This window comes from Carcharhinus amblyrhynchos, chromosome 17 (assembly GCF_965287045.1).
Source record: "Carcharhinus amblyrhynchos chromosome 17, sCarAmb.v2.hapA, whole genome shotgun sequence".
Classification (NCBI taxonomy): Eukaryota; Metazoa; Chordata; class Chondrichthyes; order Carcharhiniformes; family Carcharhinidae; genus Carcharhinus; species Carcharhinus amblyrhynchos.
The window spans coordinates 27,421,952-27,435,385 of record NC_137340.1 but is presented as its reverse complement, the minus strand read 5'-3'; the positions used below and the strand labels follow the sequence as shown (position 1 = coordinate 27,435,385).

General features: G+C 42.6%; 1 protein-coding gene across 6 annotated transcripts in view; it reads right to left on the bottom strand.

The window, feature by feature from the left end:
• The window catches only part of ctbp2a (C-terminal binding protein 2a), a 316,236-nt gene that overhangs the window by 130,823 nt on the left and 171,979 nt on the right, over positions 1-13,434 (bottom strand). Inside the window, exon 1 of one of the 6 annotated variants that reach the window (XM_080205654.1) lies at positions 11,187-13,298. The exons of 4 other annotated variants lie outside the window; for them this stretch is intronic. In XM_080205654.1, the coding sequence (XP_080061780.1) occupies positions 11,187-12,984 (1,798 nt within the window). In that variant the 5' untranslated portion in view covers positions 12,985-13,298. Of the gene's footprint in view, positions 1-11,186; positions 13,299-13,434 lie in introns of those variants that run through there. One more of the 6 variants, XM_080205653.1, reaches the window with a different exon arrangement.

Below are 13,434 nucleotides of genomic sequence, written 5' to 3'. Positions count from 1 at the left end.
TCATCCTTTTAAACTCCATTGAGTATAGACCCAGAGTCCTCATATGCCTATATTCCTTCTTGATGGAACTCATAATTACAACATTTTTATTGTGGTTCTGATTAAGTTCTCCATGACTGGGAAATTCTTGCTTTAAGTTTATTTATTAGAGACACAAGTAGGTTTACGTCAACACTGCACTGAAGTTATTGTGAAAATCCCCTAGTTGCCACACTCCAGCGCCTGTTTGGGTACACTGAGGGAGAATTTAGCATGGTCAATGAACCTAACCAGCTTGTCTTCGGACTATGGGAGAAAACCGGAGCACCTGGAGGGAACCCATACAAACATGGAGAGAATATGCAGACTCTGCATAGACAGTGACCCAAGCCAGGAATCAAACCCGGATCCTTGGCAGTGTGAGGCAGCAGTGCTAATCACCGTGCCAGTGTGCTGCCCTTGCCACCATGCTTTTTGCTGCTGTTTTAGCAGAAGACAACAATATAAAACGCATATCCACAATGAGTCTATGTCAAGGGACAGGAAATGATTCTACTATCAGATCAAAGATAAACAGATCGATGGGGATGGCGGGGTGGGGGTTGGGGAGAGGAGACAGAACTGGAAATTTGAAACAGCCAGGAAATGAGATGAAAACGATGGCAACAAGCAGAGTCTGAACTTGAGAATGAAATCTTCCTCCTATACCATAACTACGAGTTCAACATTACTTGGTTTTACAATTCATCAGGAAGTTGAAAGAAAACACCCTCAAAACAAAGGCTCGACCCTCCTAGGAAACTTTTTATAGCTTATTATATTATGGAGTTTCATAAATCACATTATAAAAGTTTCAGTTAATTTTTCTCAAACATTTTGGTTCTTTAAAGCCTCCACCCTTCAGATAAGGGGATTTGCTCCATCAACTGGAGAATGTACAGCAGGTGACTTCCTGGCATACACAAAGGGTTAGTGCATTCATGGTCACTCCCAACCAGTTTGATTGCTAAGTTGATAGGAGCCCAAGGACAAATGGTTCCATTGATGCAAACTGCCAGGAACGTTCGATACTGAAGTCAGCTCAGGAATCAGGACTTTGTGGATAAAATTAAAATAAAATAAATGAACTACTGGACACATGAACATGAACTTTGATAGTAGGTGCTCTCCGATTGTTCTAAATGACTCATTTAATTTAATTCAGCTAAAGCACAGTTATCCACAACAGATATCAATAATGCAATCGAAGGTCAATTCAATCTCCAAATAAGTCTCTAAGCATAAACGAGGGTTTGAGGTAAGAGAAGAGAGATTTTGTTTTTGCAAGAAATATTGGGGTCAACTTTAGCCAGTAGAAACTGAAAGGTTAAAAAATTCATGGGACATGGGTGTTGCTGGCTGGCCAGCATTTATTGCCCATCCGTAGTTGTCTGAGGGCAATTGAGAGTCAACCACGATGCTGTGGTTCTGGAGTCAATGTAGGCCAGACCGGGTAACAATGGCAGATTTCATTCCCTAAAGGACATCAGTGAACCAGATGGCTTTTTCTGACAATCAACAATGGCTCCATGGTCACCAATACATTCTTAATTCCAGATTTTTTTTATTGAATTCAAAATCCACAATTTGCGGTGCCAGGATTCGAACCCAGGTCCCCAGAACATTAGTTGAATTTTTAGATTAACAGTCTAGTGATAATACCACTAGACCATCAGCTCCCCACTTATCTGCACCAGCCAGGCTGCCTGATATTGCGATCCCAGGGCACAAATTTTTCCACTCGCTGCCCACTGGCCAACTGCTAAAGGTTGCCTCACTGCCTTCAAGGTTGAGAGCGAGTCCAATGGGCAGGTTGCATGTGGGACCTGCCAGCACACTTCCTCCCTGAAGTTTTAACAGCGGTGCGGGGGACCCACCTGGCTATTACTATTTGGCTGATTAAATCATACAGTCGTCAATGGCAAGAGACCCCTGACGGAGGCACAGTGGTTAGCATTTCTGCCTCTCAGTGCCAGGGACCTGGGTTTGATTCTTGGCTTAGGTCACTGTCTGTGAGGAGTCTGCACGTTCTCCCCGTGTCTACATGGGTTTCCTTCGGGTGCTCCGGTTTCCTCCTACAGCCTGAACGATGTGCTGGTTAGGTGCATTGACCTGAATAGGTGACTGGGGGAATTTCATAATAGCTTCATTGCAGTGATCATGTAAGACATACTTGTGACTCATAAATACACTTTTACTTTAAAAACATTGTTCAAAGATTGACAGTAATGGAATCGTCAATGCACTTCATTCTACCAATGGAACCAGCTGCCAGCAGCGATCACAACTCAGAAATATTGGCGTTTTCACATGTTACATTGCAAATGTTTCGGCTTGTAAACACAAACTGATTTTCTGACCCAGCTGAAGTAATTGCTCAGAGTACATTTACAGAGTGCAACAAACTGATTCTTCACAGCACACTAATTCAACTGGGAGGTGAGTTGGAAAGTTCTCTCATTAACATAAAACAACATATGGACATTGCAAGCACTGCCAAAGTGCTCTTAAAAAAATACCTTGCTGGATTACCTTCCATCCTTCAGAGATAATTAACTCTGTTTAACTTCCACAGTCAATTTCACAGTTGTTCTTCCCTATCCTTGGGCTTTGCAATTTATTTCCCACTTTGGATCGAACAGCAGTAAGAAACCCATTGAGTTATTGAGGACATTTGGCTCAAACGTCGAAACTGAAGGTAAAATCATATAGCGGGGGCTGAAACAAACTCAGAGAGTAAACCTGGATTTGCGTCCTCCAGGTGGGAATCGTGACTCAGGACATTTCTCACTTCCTGGCCGGCGATGCCCATTCACAATTTTTTCACTGTGGGTGCAGGGGAAGGGCTGCAGTCGGGACCATCACCTCTGAAAGTATGCCTGAAGCAGGCACAGACACCAAGGCTGGCAGACCTCACGAGCCCGTTAAATAGCAGAAGTCTGGGGGGGAGGAGAGAGAGAGAGAAGCGCACAAAACAGTGGGAGTTCAGAGAGAAAGAGAGCACATAAAATAGCGAGAGTTTAGAGAGAGAGAGGGGGACAGCTCACAAAGCAATGGGTGCTTGAAGGAGAGAGATGCCATAAAGCAGTGGGAATTCAAGTTAGAGAGCCCACAAAGCAGCAGAGAAAGACAGCTCATAATTTAGCGAGAGTTGCAGGAGAGAGAGAGAGAGCGCAAGCTCATAAAGCAGTGGGAGCTCAGAGGGAGAGAGCGCTTAGAGCAGCGTAGAGTTCAGACAGAGAGGGAGCCAGGACTGCACAGATAAAATCTAAAATTGACATCCCAGAAGCTTGTAAGTTGGTTAGTTGGTAATTATAGGCACTTCCAGACTCAGCAGAGGGGACGATTGGTAAGTGACAGGTAGGTTATGTATACCATTCTGTAGTAAACGCTTTACAAAAAGTTCAAGGTATGTCAGCACAGCTCAGCCATGTGGAATATGCATTCTGCAGGATGTGGGAAATCATGCAGGCGCAACGTGCCTTCAAAGACCTCACCTGCAGGAAGTGTCACCAACTGCAGAAAGATGAGCTCCGGGTTGCAGAACTCAAGTGATGGCTGGAGTCCCTGGTGGGCATCTACAAGGCTGAGGATTTTGTGGATGGTACATTTAGAGAGGTGGTCACAACTCAGTTATGAAGTACATAGGCAAAGAGGAAATGCAGAAATCCCCAGTGGCTTTCTTGCTCTCTAACCACTTTTCCATTTTGGAGATTGGTCAATGAGATGGTTCCTCAGGACAATGTAGCAAGAACCAGGCTTGTGGCAACACAGCTGTCTCAGCTGCATAGGAGGGGAGGGGGAAAGAGTGGAAGAATTATAGTGGTGCGGATTCCACAGTTAGGGGAGTAGACAGGCTAGACATCAGTAGATGTGACTGCAGAATGGCATGTTGCCTCCCTGGTGCCAGGGTCAAGAGGTAACAGAGCAGCAGCAGGAGGACATTCTTTTGGGGGCAGGTACAGAGTCAGAGTTTATGGTCCACATTGGAACCAATGACATAGGTATCAAAGGGGATGAGGTACTGAAAGTAGATTTGAGAGAATTAGGAAGGGAATTAAAAAAGCAGGACCTCGAGAACAGTAAAGAAGTGTGAACTGATAAGGAGGATGTATCACAGAATAGTATCAAGGTAAACACAGTAATTGGAGTGTTTGATAGAATTAGAGTAAGTTCTAGTAAGTTATTAGATGCAGTCACAGTAGAGGGGAATGTAAAAAAGCCTAAATCAGGGTTAATCTGCATGTATGCGAATACATAGAGAGTGGTTAATAAGATTGATGAACTACAGGTACAAGTTGACAAATGGAATTGTGATATTGCTATAAGAGAGCTGGCTCAATAAAGGATAGGATTTGGTGTTAGATGTTGAAGACAGACAGGAATGAGGGGTTTGGTATGGTGTGGCACTATTGATTAAAACTGACTTTACAGTATTGGAGAGGATGCTTCAGAGGGGTCAAGGGTGGAATCTCTCTGGCTGGAGGGAAGGAATTAAAAATAACACTGACAAGTGTAGCATATAGACCACACATAGACCACCAACTAGTGAAAGGGATTTTGTGACATTAGTGTATCTTTAAGAATTTTTTAAAAATCCTTTTCTCTGCAGCTCTCCCAGCCTCAGCTTATGTCATTGTTGCCGGGTTGGCTGAAGAAGCCCTTTCATTGCTCCTTAATTGGCTTAAATGAGGTTTGTTTATTTTCACTTTGGGCTCTTTTATGACCCTGCATTGTCAGGAGGAGGTTTGGTTGGCAGGTCATGGGTTCTGGACAGTTTTTTCCTTCCTGGGAAATTTAAAGTTTCATTTTCTGTTTTGCCTGGCGAAACAGTTTCAGAAGGGACATCAAGCTCAAAAGAAGTGTCTTTCTCTCTCTCTCCCTGGTTTTGGAAATTCTACTGGTTAGTTGTAAGCAAGGCTTCACATCTTCCTGGAATAGAGAATCTGCTGTTGGTGGCTTAACCAGAGTCTCTCCCTGGTGTTCTGGGAAGCTGTTCTGACTCCAAGTATGTCTGTGTTTGCCTCAAGAGAACAGCACCAAAGGACTCAGTTCCAGTCCCAGGGTTTTTGTCTATGGGAAGCTTTTGTTTGATTGGAACATTTTAGATATATTTGTTAAGGGTTATACATTTTCTTGATTGTTTTGTTTATAATTGATTAATGTTATTGCTAATTTTCTTTCCATACATGTTAACTATATTCTTAAATAAACTTTGATAAAAGCTTCCTAGCAGGTCATTCAAATCATACCTGAGGTGAAACATATCATGCCTATCCTAGCCAAATTCAAAGTGCAAAATATATGATCCAAGCAGGCTTCAAAAAACACTGTGGAGTTTCTAACCTGAACCATAACAATGTTGAGAAATAAATTTGTAAAATAATTACAAAGAGGTGCAAGAATTATACAGAAATCATAATGAGGGACCTCAATTATCCAAATATAGACTGGGATAGGAATATGCAAAGGATCAAGAGGGGCGAGAATTCCTGGAGTGTGTTCAGATAATTTTCTGCAACAGTATTTTTCTATTCCAGCGAGAGGGCAGGCATTGTTGGACCTAACTCTGGGGAATGAGATGGACTGAGTGTCTCCTACATGCTTTCCTGCTGATGTTTGACCCAATGATCAATGTATCATATTGTTTAGGTTGGCCATGGAAAAGGACAAGGAACAGTCCAGAGCAGGAATAATTAATTCAGGAAAAGCCAACTTCAATGGGATGAAAATGCATCTAAGTTGAGTGAGTTGGAATCAAATGTTGGCTGAAAAGACAGCGGCTGAACAATGTGCCCCTTCAAAGAATAAGTAATCCAGGCAATGACGAGGTATGTTCCCTTGAAGGAGAAAGGGAGAATACATAAATCCAGAGCTCCCTGGATGACGAGAGAGATAGAAGTGAAGATCAAAAGAAGATGTGCGTGTATGACAGATGTCAGGTAGAAAATACAATGGAGAATCAGGCTGAGTATAGAAGGACCAGAAGGGAAGTGACAAAACTAGTGGGAAAAGCAAGGAGACAGCGTGAAAAGAGACTGGCAGCTAACATAAAGGGAATCCCAAGGTTTTCTACAAGCATAGAAATAACAATAGGTAGCTAAAACAAAAAGTAGGTCCAATTGGGGATTAACAAAAAAGGTGACTTGAACGTACAGGCAAGAGAAATAGCTGAGATATTACATGAGTACTTTGCACCTGTCTTTACAAAGGAAGAAGATGTTATCCAGACTGAGGTGAGAGAAGAAGCAATTGGTGCACTGTAAGAATTTACAATTGAGGTGGTGTTGTTGGAAGGGCTATCCTTACTTAAAGCTGATAAGACACCAGGACCAGATGAGATGCATCCAAAGGTAATGAGGGAAATGGGAGTAGAAACAGCAGAGTATTAGTAATAATCTTCCTGTGCTCCTTAGACACTGGGGTGGCGCTGGGGACTGGAGAATTGTGAATGTTCCACCCTTGTTCAAAAGGGGTGAAAAGATAAAGCCGGCAACTACAGACTAATCAGTCTGACTTTAGCAGTGGGGAAGTTTTGCAAACTATAGATCGGGGCAAAATCAATGGTCACTTAGATAAGTGCAAGATCATTTTCAAAAGCCGGCATGGATTAATTAAGAGAAAAGCACGTTGAACAAACTTGGAGTTTTTATTGAGGGGCTAACAGTGAAAGCTAATAAAGGCAACGTTGTCGATGAGGTATATATGGATTTTCAACAGGTATCTGATTCGTGCCACACAACAGACTTGTAAGTTAAGTTCTACCTCGTAGAATAAACGGGAAAGTAGCACTTGGACAAGAAATTGGCCGAGTTACTGGAAACAGAAAGTTGTTTATGGCTGCTTTTCAGATTGGTGGAAGGTTTATAATGGAGTTTCAGTGTTGGGACCCTGATATACATTAATGATCTAGACTTGTTCAGGACAAAATTTCAAAATTTGTGTGCAACATGAAGATTGGAAACATTGTCAACTGTGATAAAGTTCATGTTGGTGAACTGGCAGGTAAGTGGCAGATGAAGTTCAAGACAGAGAAGTATGAAATAATCCATTTTGGAAGGAAGACTATGAAGAGACAAAATAAAATGCTGTCCAATTACTCGAGTAAGCTCCAATGAAGTAAAGCAACTTCATGGGTGGGATTTTCCAGCCACGTTTGCCCCGAGACTGGAAAATCCCACCCAAGTTCAATGGACCTTTGCACGGTCCATGTCCCGTCCACTACAATTCCCGCGGCGGGCAGGACAGGAAAATTCTGCCCTATGTCTACTCCCAAAAAAAAGCTGACACAACCAGATAATTCCGCATCTTCCTTATTTCTTAAGTAATTTTCATAATGCTAAATGGCATAGAAAATAGTTTTTGATAACTTCAAAAAAAGTTAGACAAACTTATCTATATATCCATTCAAAATGATTGATATGAATTGATGATGCAGTCATGTATATTTATGACTTATTTATCAAGTACACCCCAAAATAACAATTCTTTTTCATTACCAGAACACACTGAAAATACCTTATTGCTCGAAATTAACATAATGGGAGGAATCCAATTGGTTTATAACTATTTTTCAGCTTTGAGATTGACTACCATGAGTGCATTTGCTAAATGATTCCCGATCAGCTGTGGTCCATCTTTTTAATTAGACCCAATGTTATAAAGTTAAAGTTTATTTGTTAGTCACAAGTAAAGCTTACATTAACACTGCAATGAAGTTAGTGTGAAATTCTCCTAATCGCCACACTCTGGCGCCTGTTTGGGTCAATGCACCTAACAAGCACATCTTTTAGACTGTGGGAGAAAACCAGAGCACCCAGAGGAAACCCACACAGACAGTGGGAGAATGTGCAAACTCCACACAGACAGTGACCTGACCTTGGAATCGAACTCGGGTTCCTGGCTCTGTGAGGCAGCAGTGCTAACCACTCTGCCACCATGCCGCCCCAGAGAGTCATTTGGAAGGTCTTACTGACACGTTCATACATACTTCCAAGATTAAAAGAGAATCATCATCAAGTTTTAGCTCTGTGAGCTGATAGCTGCAAAGATCTAAATTCTATGCAATATGGAATCAGGAGATCAAAAGAAATGTAAGTCAATCAACCTGTGACATCAAAAGGGAATATTTTGTAAGTAAAGCTTTTCCTAGATCAATACAACTTCTCTCTCCATGCGTATAGGCTGGAAAGCTGCAGTGATAGGAATACACACTGCCGCTTCCAAAAGTCAGCAGTTTTATTAGTTCCAGCACAATTCAACATCCTTCTTGGTCCTCAATCTCATACGAGGACACTGGATGATACTGTGTAATTCCTGACTGCCATTTTATTCAAGTCTCAATCCTGAAGTGCCCTTTATGCTATGGATTTGCCTGTTGATGTGAATTCTCCAGCTATCTGTTACCATAGTTAACCAATATCATTACAACTCCTACAGTGCAGAAGGGGGCCATTCACTCCACTGCACTGACTTGCCAAAAAATGCATTTTACCCAGGCCTATCCCTGTAACCCAGTGCATTCACCACGACCAATCCACCTAACCTGCACATCTTTGGACTGTGGGAGGAAACCAGAGCATCCAGAGGAAACCCACACAGATATGGGGAGAATGTGCAGACTCCACACAGACAATGACCCAAGTGAAACTGAACCAGGATCCCTTGCGCTGCGGCAGCTGTGCTAACCACTGTGCCACTGTGTCATTGCTTCTAGTTTTATGAAAAATCAGTCGAAATAGAGTTTATGAAAAAAAAACTTGTATTACATCCTTGAAATCGTTTCTGTCCTCTGAATTGCATTCCTGTTTTAAAAAACTACCTATAATGATGGAAATAATAAAAGTTCTGGGTTTATGCCAAAGTGTCAGTATCACTACCAAGTGTCAGTTTACTTACTAGATAATATTCATCTGAAAGGTTTAGGTATTGCAATTCCGTCACTTCATAATTATGGAGATGTAATCTGCTTTTGCTGAACAGGAAACTGTAATACAGTAACTTAAAAATTGCATATTGGATACTCATAAGGGTGTGGCTGGAAGTACACTCAATTATGTCTAAGATTATTTTGGGAAGCATTTGTATGGAACTAAGTGGAATAATTGTGGGAAACTGAAGCTCAGAAAACTGCTGCACAGTCACAAAAATATTGGCCAGGGTTCTCCAGCCTTGTCTGCCCCACCATCTCTGCCAGCAAGAATGAAGAATTTGGCGCTCAACCAAATCTCCTTTCACAGCCGTGAAACCAGATAGTTCCAGCCACGGGCAAGATCAGAGAATACCAGCTATTATTTTGGTAATAACGCAAGTCCAAAGATGATGAGATTAGGTTGATTGGCCATGCTAAATTGACCCTAGTGTCAGGGAGATCAGCAGGGTAAATGTGGGGTTACAGGAATAGTGCCTGGGTGGGATTGTAGTTGGTGCAGACTTGATGGGCGGAATGGCCTCCTTCTGTACTGTAGGGATTCTATAAGGAGGTGTGATCCATAATGCCAGGACGTGCTTGTGCAGTATTATATGGTGTTCACATTTGTGTTTGATACCATTTCTTTATTTGAATTCCAATTCTCCAAATGGAGAACACCTCTGGCAGGAAGTTTCAGCCCTGGACAGAGTAACAACCAGCTAACTCTTCAAAGCATGATTGGCAGCGACAGCTAGTTCGCTGCCACTTTTCAGTGGATTTAGCTCAGTTGGCTGGACGGCTGGTTAGTGATGCAGAGTGAGGCCAACAGTACGGTTCACTTCCTGTACCGGCTGAGGTTATTCATTAAGGCCCTGCCTTCTCAACCTTGCCCCTTGTCTGAGGTGTGGTAATCCTCAGGTTAAATCGCCACCAGTCAGCTCTCCCCATCAAAAGAGAGAGCAGCCTGTAGTTATCTGGGACTCTGGCGACTCTACCTTTATTTCAGATCTAAATAGTGTCAGCTGTATTGGAGTTGACTGTTTTGATGTTCATTTTCAATTGACAAAATAGTTAAAATGGACTGTATCTATATATTAGATCAGGGAGTCAAACTCTTTCACTTCAATTAGCTTACCTAGAATCAATTACTTGCCATATTGCTTATTTAACACTTTAACCTGAAATGGTATAAATTTGGTGTTCTGATTAACATCTTTGATGACGACTTCCAAATAACTGCACACAAAACAGAAATTGATATGCTTACACAGATTACTTGTCTCTATTTGGCAGTTTTAGTTCACTGGTTAACACTTCGGAGTTCAATTCCTACCTGTGCTATTTTATCACCATTGTTACCCCTGGATTAAGACAGACCTGGCAGGAATTTAACACAAGTCCATTAACCAGTGCATAAAAATAGCTGAGAGAGAGAGGATTAAATGTATTACTGTTCTGTTTGATGTCCCTATTCATTATTTTTGTTCATACTGCACTGAATATATCTTTTTATTATGCATTTTATTCAAAAATACAATTTGAAACACAACTTTCAATCCTTTCTAATTAAGGATTTTTCTAAATGTTGACTTTATCACTGATCGTTACATTAACTCCCTTCTGTCATTCTGCAATTCTGAAGCATAGGGATCTATAACTACAACATAGTAATTTCGTAGATTACACAATAAAAGAATACGAGCAGTACTATTGGCGTTCTATTGCCTGTCTTGTACAGAATGACAGGTATCAAAAGACAATAGCAGTCTTTAGGTACGACAGAGTCGTCATATAGAATATAAATCTATATTGTACAAAAAAACCCTTGTAATTAGGATGATCACTAATTCCACACAGATCCAATAATATTGTGACTAGAACAACGTTCCTTTCTCGTGTCCTGGTTACAAGCAAATTAATTAACGGTAAGGCAACCAACTTAATGCTACTATGATCTGCATAATATCTTTGATCAACTAAGCATCTCCAGGGAAAACATTTCAGATAATTGGGAGTTTAGACATCAGAATGCAAAGAGATTTTCAATCCATTAATAATTAAAAATGTTGTGTACCAAAAACAGCAGAGCAAAAATAATACAATACAAGTTTATAAAGTGCAAAGAGTGGTTGCAGCCAACCTCTATGGGGCATTTTTAGAGTCTGTTCACAAGGGACAATTGTAGTTAAGGCCGTTCAAATAGTACCCTCATGCACACATATTATACACAAGAGTTAAAATGTAAAAAATGCATTACTTGGTTCAGGTGACGCCATTGTGGAGACAATGATTGGTGGTCCTGTACGTCTGGTCACTTTCTGGTTGGCGGTATTTGCCGATCTGTAAGCTGAGCTTGTAGGTACCAGTGTAGATTCCATTTGTCCTCCTGGTTTCCGAAGAATCTGAGGACTACAGTGAGGGCTGTGTAACGGAGAATGAGCCATGCTGCGCTCCCTTGTCATTAGTTCTATGGGTACAGTATAGGTGGTATTGTAGGCAGTTTTGGGGCCTGGATTTGGAGCGGCTGGCATGGCATTCATTGCTATCCCGGACTGAGAAGTATAGCTAGGCCCTGATCGCAGATTCTGAAGCCCGATGGGATTACTGTAGCCTGAGAAGCTTGGAAAATGAGTCCCTAGTCTCCCAGGCCCAGGAGAACCATAAGTAGCAGTTTCTAGGAGATGTTGGGATGGGGCACTAGATGGGCGGCGGTTCACTTCAGGAAGCCTGGGTGACATTGGTTGCAATGCCATTGGTAGTTGCTGAACAGCAGAACTATCCATTGTGGAGACCACTCCTGGCTGGACTCCATAGTCATTACGCATTAGTTCACTTCTGTGGCTGAAGCTGTTTGAACGCGTCCTCGTACGAGCACTGGTGTTCTGCAGCTCCTGCCGTAACTGCAGGTCCGCTTTGCAACTCTGGACAAGCCTCAACAGCAGCCGGGCCTGACTCAGATTCGGAGCAACAGTCTTAATATCGTTTTCTTCTAACATGGCGAGGAAGTTTGTTGAATCGAAACCTTGTTGCAGTAAGGCAGCAATTGTGCTTTCAGATAAACCCTCTGAACGCAACAGTGCCAGAAATTCAGACTTGCTCTCATGCCCAGGAATTCCTGCAGCGAGATGGCCACGCGCTGCCATCGCGTTGTCATAACCATCATACAGTGGCTTTGAAATCAAACCATCTCTGTGTGCGCTGTAGTCAGGCATCATTCTTGTTGCCATTCCTTGTCTCGGAGCATGGCTCAAAGTGCCAGGAGACATCATTCTATCCAAAGCGTTCTCACATCGAGATCCGGTGGCAGGATCCACAACTAAACATGTCGGGGCAACTTGTCGAGCACCTGTGGAATCCAGTGGCCGACCAGTGGCGTCACTGTACATTTGCTTATTAGTGAGAGACGGTGGCTCTGCTCCGTAACGAGGGAGAGATGTTTCAGCAGCATACCTAGCAGGAGAAGGATCACGACTACGTATTTTCTGTCCATCGAGAATCAGCTTACCAGAAGGATCATGGTACATACGGTTTACCTCAGGTCGGGGAGGATGTCTTCCTTGTGAGTGGTCCCATGAGATCCTTCCTCCGGACATCCCATAATTCTGTGGTGATCTATTAAGCATATGATCCCTATAAAACCGGGACTCTTCAGAGGGCCTAATACCCATAGCAGGCTCCGGATAGTAATCCTGAGGAGGCACAGAGCTACGTCCAGACATTGCGGCCTGCTTCTCGTAGGAGTGGGAGAATTCTGGCACAGAGCTTTTCCTCACAGGTCTGCGATCATACCGACGGGGGTAACCTTGGTCAATCCCTGAGTCTGGGTAAACGTAACATTCGTAATTATGTTCATTTCCCTCTGCAAAGTTGTTGCCGTGCCCTCTGACGCAGTGTGGGTTGTCGCCAACAATTTCTCCACAGTAGTTCAATGAGTTTCTTCTGGGAGGCCTCTGGTACTCGTAAACACTGTCGTTGTCCCAGTTGTCTTCGTACCATCCACTAGAGTCCCAGCTCTGAGAGCGGCCAACAGTTGTATGCTTGCTAGGGACAGGCATTGGAATAAAATGACTTCAGCTTAGTTAAAGAGGCGGGACCTCTGGTTACAAAAACATGAAACAAAGCAGGTTGGTTTCACCTGAGCCCCCACAGGGACTGCAGAACTAAGCAACTGGAGGTTTCTATTACAAAGTACTGCCTGAATTATTAATCCAGAGAAACATCAGTAGAAACAAAACACAACGCACCTTGTTATCAATTCTCATTTCACAACGACTGAATGAAAGGTCCTCTTTGTGTGTCTGCTTGCAGATGGAAAGGGTAGCTTCCTTTAATCCACACATTTATCCTTTCTTGTTTGGGACACTGCTTGTGTGGGCAACCGGTATGGCAGGGCGCAGGGATTAAGTACTAAATTAAACCAGTAAAGCCTTTGCTCTTTGTGACATCAATCAAGCTCATTCGGAGACCGTACATTACTCATGTGCTTGATCGGACCACTGAGCAAT